At 45.5% G+C, this 11405-nt stretch overlaps 1 protein-coding gene across 1 annotated transcript; it reads left to right on the top strand.

Annotated features, from left to right (window-relative positions):
• Positions 1-4787: 4787 nt before the first annotated feature.
• Positions 4788-10996, top strand: LOC125520672 (probable E3 ubiquitin-protein ligase XBOS36). Its single transcript, XM_048685637.1, has 5 exons — positions 4788-5293; positions 7652-7711; positions 9466-9537; positions 9647-10280; positions 10378-10996. Exons 1-5 carry the CDS (start codon positions 5114-5116, stop codon positions 10755-10757), a joined length of 1326 nt encoding a protein of 441 aa, XP_048541594.1. The 5' UTR covers positions 4788-5113; the 3' UTR covers positions 10758-10996.
• The last annotated feature ends 409 nt before the right edge of the window (positions 10997-11405 follow it).

Below are 11405 nucleotides of genomic sequence, written 5' to 3'. Positions count from 1 at the left end.
TCTGTTTTTGTTTTTCTTATTCAATTAATTTGGGATTTCAAAAAATAGAGTTTTGAAAAATTTTGTGGATCCAAAAAATTTCCCTGATTTCAATAATGTTCATGATTTCAGAAAAAGTTTGTAATTTCAAAAAATGCTAGTTAATTTGGATATTGATGAACTTTTTTTAGTTAGAGGAACAAATTTTTTTGAGAAAACATAGATGAAATTTTTAAAAATTTGATGGACATAATTTGAATTTGATGAACATTTTTTAAGATCGATGAAGTAATCTCGAGTTTTATGAACTTTTTTTAATGATTAACAAATTTCGAATTTTGATGAACATTTTTTAAATTCCGATGAACAATTTTTTTGTGTATTTGAAAATAAAATTAGTAAAAAAGGTTAAAAAAGTAAAGAAGAAGAAAGAGAAAGATAAAGGAAAAGGAAAAGGAAAAGTAAAAGAAAAAAGAAAATAAAGAACGAAAAAATGAAAAGAAAAAAAAACAGGAAATGGGCCGGCCCATATGACACCCGCACTGCGAGAGGGGGGTACGCGCTACCTCGAGCGCGAGCGCCCTACGCGCCGTCTAGGATTCCCCAGGCAAGGAGGCACGGTGTCGGCAGCTGACCATCGTGGATCCACCGTTCTGGCCCAACTTGGTGTGCCGCGGTGGTGGGTTGCACGATGATCTGATCTGGGCCGTAGCGAACCAGCGCCCGCCATAGGGTGATGGCGTGGTTCCGTCTCAACCCGCGTGCCTTGAGATGCATTGTTTGGCTGCGGTGAGATGGTCGACGAAAGTCATGCTTAGAATTTTTATTTTGGGTCGACGATGGTGACGTATTTGGGCCTTAGGAGTCGTCGATGCCGTTCTCACCTTCATCGTTGCCCTTGTCTCAAAAAAAAAAAAACCTTCATCGTTGCCCTGTTTTGGGTGGTCGAGGTATCGGCACGGAGCGTGGCGACAATCCTTCGTTGCAACTAGCGTCACAAAGATGGTCCATGACAATTTGCCGGTGATAATCACCACCATGGCGAGACAATGACAACTCGTGGTGTACTGCTTGAGGTGCCCATATTTGACACCAGCCATGAAAAGCATGGGATTGTCGGGTCATCTCCAAGTTGGAATTTTGGTGTTATCATCTTCTTCACCATGCGATCAATGGCTCCATTCATCTTCGGGTGACTAACAATTTGCTTGGTGTGTGCATGGTTTTTACTTCGCGCGGATATTACGTCGGGACCATATATGCTTACATCATTTTCAATAGCTGCAAATGCTCGACTGGGATTAATGTTTTTTTATTGTTTTTTCTTATTCCCTCCACCTAGGCACAACAGTGATCTTATATGTCTGCGATTTGCCAGCATGATCCTTCGTGTGTGCATTGGTGTTGGGCGTGTGCATCCTTTTCTATAGAGATATTCCATCATGTTTGCATCCTCTTAATGCTTCGTTATGAGTTAATAAAAACACAACCTTTTATCAGGAAGTGAAATAAAACACAAGGAGTTTTCAGAAAGATTCTTAGGGCGTCTTTAAAGTGGACCCTCAAATCGTCCATATATGTCCTTTGCGAGAGTCCGGACACTTTTTACCGTCCAATGCTATCCCTCAAACGTCCACGGACTGGATCGGACGTCCATATTCCGTCAAATTAGAAGCAAGCTTAGAGGCTTTGGAGAAGTCCGGACATCTGCCTGGCCAACCAAAAGTCACCACGTCGGACATCCAGACCCCCCCCCCCACCCCTACCCCTCTCTTCTACCGCGACATGCACATGCATATATGGACATTTAAGCGACATGGTTGGATGGCTGGCTCCCGCATCAGTGTCGGTCTGAGCCAGTTCATGGATAAATACAGTGTCCGTTTTAGAGGTCAGCTTGGTGATGCCCTTATGTACAAATCAATCAACACAAATGGGTAAAATTTCTAAAGATGCTGAAGTAATCTTTAAAATTTCTTATAAAAGTCCTTGGAATGAAAGATCCCCTCAACAGTTATTATACAAGTAAGGAATCAAAATTAGTTTTGAAAATCCGTCCTCTCCTAAATCTAAATCCTATCCGCATAGAAGGCCAAGTTGATACGGAAATGCAACCGGGTGATTGGCGGACAAAGCTAGCGTGGACGAAGCAACTGGAGATTCTCCTTCCTTGCAAGAATCCACCACCCAAGTTCAAAAAGAAAAAAAGGAAGAAAAAGAATCCACCCCCTACGCACAGAGATTCCTACGATCAAGATACTCTTCCCTTGGACTTCAGAACGGATCAAACTCGCCGATGAGTGCTGCCACAAGTTGCCCCTCTTTATTCCTGACATTAGAAAAACAATTAGCACTTTCTTAATTCTGCTCACTAATTAGTCATTCCTGCTCGGACGATACCAATGATGATGACGTGTTCGATCATGTACCGCTTCGCAGCCGTACCCTCGGTGAAGTTATTATTTCGACATGTGCCCTTGAATTTGTACACTTCATAATAACTATACGTGACACGCACCGGTCTCCACTGTTCGGTCAATGAAATAGTAGTGCCGGTAGGTAGGACATTACGTGATACGAAATGAAATTTCATGCTGTCACAATAAATTATGGTTTCTCTGTTCAAAGTCTCCAGGTCGTGTACAGAGATTGTAGGAAGTGATTTGCCCACCTGTGTGCATTCAGAAGCGAGAACAGTAGTATGCTCCACCTTATCTTGCCATGAATCTAATGATAGCGCAGCTGTTCAAGTGTACTATGAAGCTCACATATCAAGGAGCCAATGGATGCTACAGTATGATGCATTTTATTTTATGTTGATATAATAATATATATTTTTTTTCCTTTGCAAACTGCTCCTGTGTATATCTCATTTGGTTTCCAACTAATAGTATATATTTATATGTTATGAATGAGATGGTGACATCCAAGCACTTTGTTTGCTCAACGCCTACCTACCTAATTGCTTGGCCACCAAAGAATAAATAAGTCACTTTTCGTAATGAAATTTGAGAAAGGTATCACCATTGATTGCTCTATACGTCCATTGGATGCCTTGCCTTTTCTCTCGGCAAATCTCACTCAAGGCCGTACCCCTATTGTGACTATATTGATTAAAAATAATAAATCTTTGGCTCTCTCTCTCTCTCTCTCGATGTTGTATCCATTAATTCCATATATATCTTGCTACATGAGCTCAGGAACCTTCTGACAATTTTTTTTGACATTGGTAGTATATATGAAGGGGGTTCTGGTTGTATGAAATCAGATCATGCATGCGAGTGAAGAGTACGTATTGATGCACTTGGGGTTGAATGAAATGGTACTTGTCTCTCTCTGTGCATGGCATTGGGACCCAACATGCTATCTTGGGATTGTTTTCTATTTTGCGGGAAAATTGAAAGTCGATTGAATTGGTTGAGACATGTCTTTCAGTACACAAGTTTTCTACAAAAAACAGGAAAAAAGTTATTCCAAAAAAAGACACTGAAAATTATCGGAAAGCCTTGACTACTTATTAACCAGTAAATAACCTTTTAAAAAATGATGACAATGAAGGTGATAAAACCATAATAGTGTTTCATTTCGGTGAATAGACACGAAATGCAAGTGGCAGAAAGTGAAGGGAACTGACGCTACCAAGTGGAGAAACTTGATCCACTAGCTAGCTAGATTAGTTGCACCCGTGAGTTAGTGCTAAGTGGGGGTTGGCCGATACTTACATCGATCACACTGTCATACACTTACGAATATATCTTGCACGGTCTCTTTGGCTGTGGATGATTTCGACACACTGTAAGGATATCTTTTCCAGAAAATACGAAGGAGAACCTGGGTACCAGCGCATCCTATATGTAAAAAAAATAGTAATTCAAAAAAAATTCAAAAAATTCCAAATCTTTTTTGGTATCAAACATGATCAAGTATTGTAGTCGTACGAAAAGATTCATTCGAGAATGACTTTCGTTGCATCCTGTGTCGAAGATTTGGCACAAAACGCTATATACAAGTACTATATACGCTATATTGTCGTCATAAACTTGTCTTTTTTGCTCTGAAGTCAATTGAAATCATTTCTTGTCCAAACTTTTTGTATGAGTACAAAACCTGATCATCTTGATTCCAAAAAAGATTTGAAATTTTTTAAACTTTTTTTGAATTACTAATTTTTTTGCGCATATAGGATGCGCGGGTACCCGAGAGCACCAAGTTCCCGTCCGATCTTTTCCATGCCAACTTAGCACCACACAACCAGGTGTGCAACACGTCGACTCTTTTGGCGCTAGGGTTGACTCTTCATAGTTCACCGTTTTACACGAAGGGGTGGTATATATGATCGACAATGAATTGACTTGCGGCGTTTTCAGTACAATTTCATGCATGCATCACTTTCACTTCCTCGGGACATTCTTCGACCATAGGATGCAATCGAGATGATACCGTGTTGGCGAGCGACACTTTGTTGATAAGAGCTTTGGAGATTTGTCGGCGCGTATATTTTTTCTTGGAGATCGACCCTTCACTTGTTGACCGACGCCCCACTTCAACATGATACTCCCGAGCCACTTATAGCCGACACCCGTCTTGTTCGACCAGACAGTCTCCATGTCGCGCCAAAGATACACATCACTTCAAAAATAACATTTGTAGGGGGTTATTTCTGAAGCTACCCCTAGGCCTAGGTGGTGGGCATGCAGGTGAATCCATGCAACTACAGGGGTTAATGCACAAAAGGGGCCATGCACAACTAATCAATACACTAGTGCCCAGCTGTCTGGCCTCATATGCTGACACCAAGATATCATAACAGTGAGAGAGGAAGAAGGGAAAAAGAATTCTCCCATGGGTCAGGATCACACTAAGCCAGAACTAGAAGAGTGCACATATAAAACTTTCTAGGCTAGCCGGAAGAGAAATGCACGAGAGATAGACACAAATCTCAGATATATATGTGGTGGCCTAGTGTTAGGCTCACACGCACCTAGCTCACCAGATTCAATCTCCTTTGCCAACAACGACCGGAGAAGTCCCGTGAGCTTAGCTCTCCAGCTAGCGACGGGGCGCCGGCCGGCGGGTGCGCGGGCTCTCGGTAGTAGACGGTGGGTGGCGGCGCGTCAGCTTGATCAGTACAGACATGGGGAACGCGCTGGGGTGCGCCGGGCTGGGCGAGCGGCTGGCGGCGGCGGCGCGGGACGGCGACGCGGCGGAGGTGCGGCGGCTGCTGGCGGCGGACCCGGGGCTCGCGCGGTGCACAGCCACCTTCGGCAACCTCAGCTCGCCGCTCCACCTCGCCGCCACCAAGGGCCACCACGAGGTACGTACGTACGTGCACGTGCCCTCGCGCGCGCGCGCGCCGGCTTGCCGGCCGGCGAGATGGCCCGACGACCCGCTCGCTCGACTGCTCGTACGCGTGTCCTCCGGCATCTCGACGCCGGCCACCGCCGCGCGCGCGCCTGCCTGCCTGCATGCGGATTTGTTTCCGTTTTGCATGGACTAGTTCAGCGGGTGCAATTTGAATTCAAAACCATGCAACGCGCGGGCCTAGTCAGCATGCCATTTATTTTATTTCTTTATTACAAGTTCAATGTTCAATATGGCTGGTGCTTTACGGATTATTATTTTTGCAATGGCAAGATAAGTTGCATTTTGAAAACCGACACTAGATGTCAACCCTACAAAATTCAAACTGCGAGTCTAAGAGTGTCCATTAAATTTGAGGCTCATTGACTAATAACTATTCTCTCCGTCCGAAAAAGCTTGTTCCATAAATGGATGTATATAGCACCAAGTTAGTGCTACATACATCCATTTGTGAAACAAGCTTGGGACAAAAAAATTGGACGGAGGGAGTACACAAGCTCACATCATGGTGCTCAAAATATATATATTCGTGAAAAGCCGAAATAAATTCAACGAAACAAAACGTAGAAAAAACAAGTGGCCCGGATTAATCAGCTAGTACGTAGATCCCACATATTGATCCTCCTAGTAATGTCTCGAAAGATACCACCATATCCAATTTGTTCCCCAAATTAATTATCATTACGGACACCTATCTAGCATAACCACCGTAGCTTTAACTTAACCACGGACAAAACCGTGAATAAATAAAATAAAATAAAATCGCGAGTCGATCGACAAGAAAACCTACCGACTCCACCATATGAGATTTGATTTGGGGTGCATGCGTGCGTCCTCCGGCTGTGGTTTTCCAAGCAAGCACGACTCATTTTTCCTTGGTAGAAAATGACCCCTTCGTCGTCGTGTGGCCAAAAATTCACGGCAAGGAGGTCGAGTCACCATTGTAGTAGGGACGATGCATTCTTTTGCACGCAAGTTGGCACCAGTAGCTAGTTAATTAGTTGGGATATTTTCGGGCCGGGTTACTGTCAAGCTGATGTGTAATAGGGTAGATGGATCAAAAGGTTATTTGACTTGATGGTTTTCCTCTCACCCAAGTTGATGGTATATAATGGGAGCCAGGTAGGTGCGCTCACTAGATAGTGACACGCGGATTTTGATGTAAAATTGTAGGGAAATCCAACAAGTTGTCTATTTTTTTGGCAAGTTAATTTTTTAGCCTTCTTGTCTCTCATCTGTATCCAATGGCTGTCGTGCTTTCTCCTTCCTCCAGCCAACTACTCTGCATTCCTCGTGATCCGCTTGATCTGGCGCCGCCCTAACAGCTTGATGCCGCCACCCATGGCCAATGACGCTCCCGTGCGTCGGTGCGTGCCTTGCCGGCCTGTCGCCGGGCCATCTCTCTAGAGCCGACAACCCACCCGGCATCCGAACCGTCAAAACTCCGACTCCCCTCCGCTGACAACGCCGCTACCGTGTTGTCCCCTGCTCGGCCCCACCTCCCTTCCTTCTCCCAGGAAATTGACTTGCACCAATTCGATTTCCAGGCAACTTAGCAAATGCGAAAATCTGAATATGATGTGATAATTCTTTTCAGGAATGAGTAAGGCGAAATGTGCGTACATGTTTGTGCCTCGAGTGCCCTAAAGAACCTGTAGAATGTACGGCCAAATTTTCTTTAGGGCTTTGATGTAAAAACTAACTACCCCGTGCAACTGAAGCGCACACATGTAGTACAGTACTTTCACTTATTTTCGCAGCACAAGTTGCTGTGTATACGTTGTTGTCGACGCATGTGCTAAGTAAATTGTGATTAATAGTACAGCTAGCCAAGCAAATTAGTCCCGTGTTTTTAAAAGCCATCGCGTCAGGACGCCATCACGAAAGTCACGGAGAAATTAATCACACGCAGCGTCGTCCTGTCCGCTCGATCGTCCGGCTGGGGCTGGCTAGCTTTGACGATTTTGTCGAAAAACATATGGCCAGACAGTGATTACATATGCAGTTGGAGTACATGAGTTGATGAGCAGTAGCTAGCGAGCCAGCCAGCTGGTTAACTGTTTCCGTCCGCAGTCGTACAGTCGTTAACGATCAAGTCACGCGTTCGCCGACCTAGACACACAACGCTATTAGTACTACGCACATACATAAACATTCGATTTAATTTAATTTAAGTTTTGACCGCAAAATAAAAACAAAAATCGGTTCTCCCACTTTTACTTTCACTTGCACGCGTGTCGCCGCGGCGATTAAAAAGAGCTTTTGCGTGTTCTTGAAAAAGTTCTGAAGGTGTTTATGTGCGTGCGTGCAGATCGCGGCGCTGCTGCTGGAGAAGGGAGCCGACGCGAACGCGAGGAACGTGTACGGACAGGTATGTATGTAATATCAATGTATGTAGGTATGTCAGTGCCAGAGTGTGAGGTGAACAGTGCTGGCCGGCTTGTGTTATTGCTCATCTCAAGTTCCCAACCAACTCAATGTGTCAGTCTCTGAGGCTGATCTCTCCGACTCCGATCGATCGGTCGTCAATGCAACGCTGCTGCCTCCTGTCGCGCGCGTGTTGCTGTTGGTACCACTTTTCTTATATATAGAAGCAATGCGTGCTGTTAGTTGGTTGCAAGTGCAACAACCACAATCGAGGAACTTATTGGTCCCTCAAATTCAAATAGTATAATCATCTTTTTTGTGTGTGGAGAAAACTAGTGGAATCATCATACTATAGAACATGTGTTTTGTGTCGTGGTACCCAGTTTCCCACGCAAACAGATACAGCCTGGCCGGCGCCATAGAATTGACACAAGTCAACAAAATAATTAAGGGGGTGGGGTGGGGAGGGGGGTGGATAACAATGCCTTTCTTGTTTTTTAAAAAACTTGACTAATTTGAAGATTTGGACTACAGATGGTAATTTCATGAAACTAAAAGTTCAAAGCCAAAATCTATGGTTTTTTTCTGGTCCTGGATATTTACAAGAATAACTGCAAAAAAAAACAGTTCTTGATACATTTTCTTACATGCCAGATTTGGAAAGCTTGGATCTGTTTAAAAAAAATTGTTGTAAATATGGGATTTTTTTATGGGAATAACAATTGAGAATAATTTCTTGTGTCGCTGAATTCCATGGTTTTACATGATATTTCGGCCGGTGTGATTTTGTAAAAGAACATAGAGTTCTTTTTTGAGAGAGAGAGAGAGAGAGAAATATAGAGTTCAACTAATCTTAAATGAATATTTTTATTTACATATTTTATTACTTTCATTTCACATAATGTTTTGCTTATTTCCAAAAGTTTGTATTACTCGGGGTTGCCACATGGGCGAAAAACATTGTAACACCATCCTATAGGGTTTACATTGAAGAAATGGACCAAGGCCGAGTGTTAAAAATTGTGTTGTATTGAAACTGAGGGACCAAACTTAGATTTTTGACAGTTCAAGGATCCATTATATATTTTTTCTTATAAATTTATGTTTTCTTTAAAGGTTTAATTATGGATTTTCTACTTAGTCGTCGACATAAGTAAGCAGTAACAGTAAGAGAGATAAATAGAAGGATCCATCCGACATCCGATTTTTAGCCATAACAAATGTGACGTTTTTCAGGGCAATTTATATTGGCGAGATGATGGGAAATTAAGTTTGCAAGCACGTCAATTTTCTGACAAAAATATGAACCGAGACGGATTTTCTGTGCTAGCAACTAAACTTGCCATCCTTGGAGAACATAATTCTCCTAAAAATCATTCGATTTGCCATGATTAAAAATCTGACATCACATTTGTAGTGGACTCCAAAGTGTTTCCTACATTAAAAAAATGTGGTCCGGAAATTATTATGTACAAGCATCATGGGAGAGATAATTTCTTGGCAGTAAAAAGTTCATGTTGAAAACTGCATACTTTGTTTGTCTGTTTTTTGTGTGTGTACCTGTGCTGTAATCCCATCAGACAAATTTGTACTCCCTCCGTTCCAGAATAGATGACTCAACTTTGTATTAAAGTTAGTACAAAGTTGAGTCATCTATTTTGAAACAGAGGGAGTACTAGGTTTTCGTTTTGCTCGGTAAAAATGGAACCTGACCGCGTTTCTGTCTCACATGCGAATTGGTGGACGATTGAACTGCAGACGCCGTTGATGCAATCGTGCCGCTCAGGGCACTGGGAGGTGGTTCAGACGCTTCTCGCCTTCAGATGCAATGTACGCCACTACTGTAATTGGCGCCAAGATTCAGCTCGCTTGCTGCTACTCTGTTCCCACAGACCAATCTAATCTGGTCGCGATCTTTGCTTTCGGCTGAACCGATCAGGTGTGGAAGGCGGACGGGCTGACCGGGCGCACGGCGCTGCACGCGGCGGCGGCGGGCGGGCACGTGCGGTGCGCGCGGCTGCTGCTGGCGGACGCGGCCGGCGCGGGCGAGGGCGCCGGGGCCCGGTACGCGAACCGGGCGGCGGGCGGCGGCGTCACGGCGCTGCACCTGGCGGCGCTGCACGGGCACGTGGACTGCGTGCACCTGCTGGTCGACGAGGGGGCGTCCCAGGACGCGCAGACGCTGCCCTGCGCCGCGGCGCCCATGGCGGCCATCGGCGCCGGGAGCACGCCGCTGCACTACGCGGCGTCCGGCGGCGAGGTCCGGTGCTGCCAGGTGCTCGTCTCCCGCGGCGCCGACCGGATGGCCGCCAACTGCAACGGGTGGCTCGCCGTGGACGTGGCCCGGATGTGGAAGTGCAACTGGCTGGAGCACGTGCTGGCGCCCAAGTCGCAGCTCCCCGTCCCCAAGTTCCCGCCCTCCGCCTACCTCTCCCTCCCGCTCCCCTCCCTCCTCGCCGTCGCCAGGGACTACGCCGCCGCCGGCTTCCCCGCCTCGCCGGACTCCGGTGCCGGCAACGACGACGACGCCTGCTCCGTCTGCCTCGAGAGACCCTGCAACGTCGCCGCCGAAGGTACCCTACTCTGCTTGTCCGTTCGCCCAATCACCTGCAAAAAATTTGTCAACCTTTCGATGATCTGTTGATCGTTTCTGGTACGATCGGCGTGCAGTGTGCGGGCACGAGCTGTGCCTCAAGTGCGCGATGGACCTGTGCACGGTGATGAAGGCGTACGAGGTGCCGGGGCTGGCCGGCACCGTGCCGTGCCCGCTCTGCCGGAGCGGCATCGCCTCCTTCAGGAAGGCCGTCGCCGCGGCCACCGCGCCGCCCGAGGACGACCACCAGAGCATGGGCGGCAGCGGCAGCCTGCCCTGCGCGTGCGCGCGCTGCCAGGACCGCCACGGCAGCCCGGAGGATGAGGAGGACGAGAAAAGCACATGCCGGTCTTCCGGGCACCGGAGCTACGGCGGAAGCGGCTTGGACGGCCCGGAGGCCGCCATAGCTCCCCTCTACTGCGCCCCGTTCACCGGCCCCTCCGCCATCTTGTCCTGAGAACCAGCGGCTCTGCCCGGATTAGTTTCGCAGGAATTTCATCGTGCACATACAAAAGTTTCACAGGAGTAGTATACACAGACGAAACTGGCATACCATTTGATTTGTTGTGTTTGTGGTGTGACGAAATGATGTAGATACGGTAGTGGGGTGTGGATGTGGTGGACATTCATAGAAATTCTTTCTTGTAAATTATACCACTAGTCACATTGATCTTATGAAGTTGCGATTCTTTCCAATCGAGGTGAGGACTACAAAATGCATGTAGGGTGACCGACAAAACTGTGTTTGTTTACGCAATGCATGCCATTTAGTAGTAGAAGAAAACAAGTACTCCCTCCAAAAGTTTAATCTTTTTATTTGTTTACGGATTTACGAAATGTTAACCTTTTAAATTTGAAAAATTGCTAATCAAGCATTTCAAAAGTTTAGAAGTGTCTTTAGGGAAATGTTGACCAACTATTCAAAAAATGTTAATCTTGCATTTGAAAATTGTTTAAAATGTGTATTATATAAAACGTTGACCATGTATTAAAAAATGTTAAATTTGTATTTGGAAAATGCTAAACGTGTATAAGAAAATTGTTGTTGACATATACAAGAAATGTAAAATGAAACCAAAAGAAACAAAGAAGAGAAAAAAATGAA

The sequence above is a fragment of the Triticum urartu genome, chromosome 7 (assembly GCF_003073215.2).
Source record: "Triticum urartu cultivar G1812 chromosome 7, Tu2.1, whole genome shotgun sequence".
In the NCBI taxonomy this organism is placed as follows: Eukaryota; Viridiplantae; Streptophyta; class Magnoliopsida; order Poales; family Poaceae; genus Triticum; species Triticum urartu.
Note: the sequence above shows the minus strand (reverse complement) of the source record. Positions and strands in the feature narration are given on the sequence as shown.

Excerpts from the sequence above, each read along its gene's own strand:
- LOC125520672 (XM_048685637.1), top strand. The coding sequence starts at position 5,114 with ATGGGGAACGCGCTGGGGTGCGCCGGGCTGGGCGAGCGGCTGGCGGCG. Across the intron at positions 5,294-7,651 it reads CCACCAAGGGCCACCACGAG|ATCGCGGCGCTGCTGCTGGA; the intron begins GTACGTACGTAC and ends GCGTGCGTGCAG. Across the intron at positions 9,538-9,646 it reads TTCTCGCCTTCAGATGCAAT|GTGTGGAAGGCGGACGGGCT; the intron begins GTACGCCACTAC and ends TGAACCGATCAG.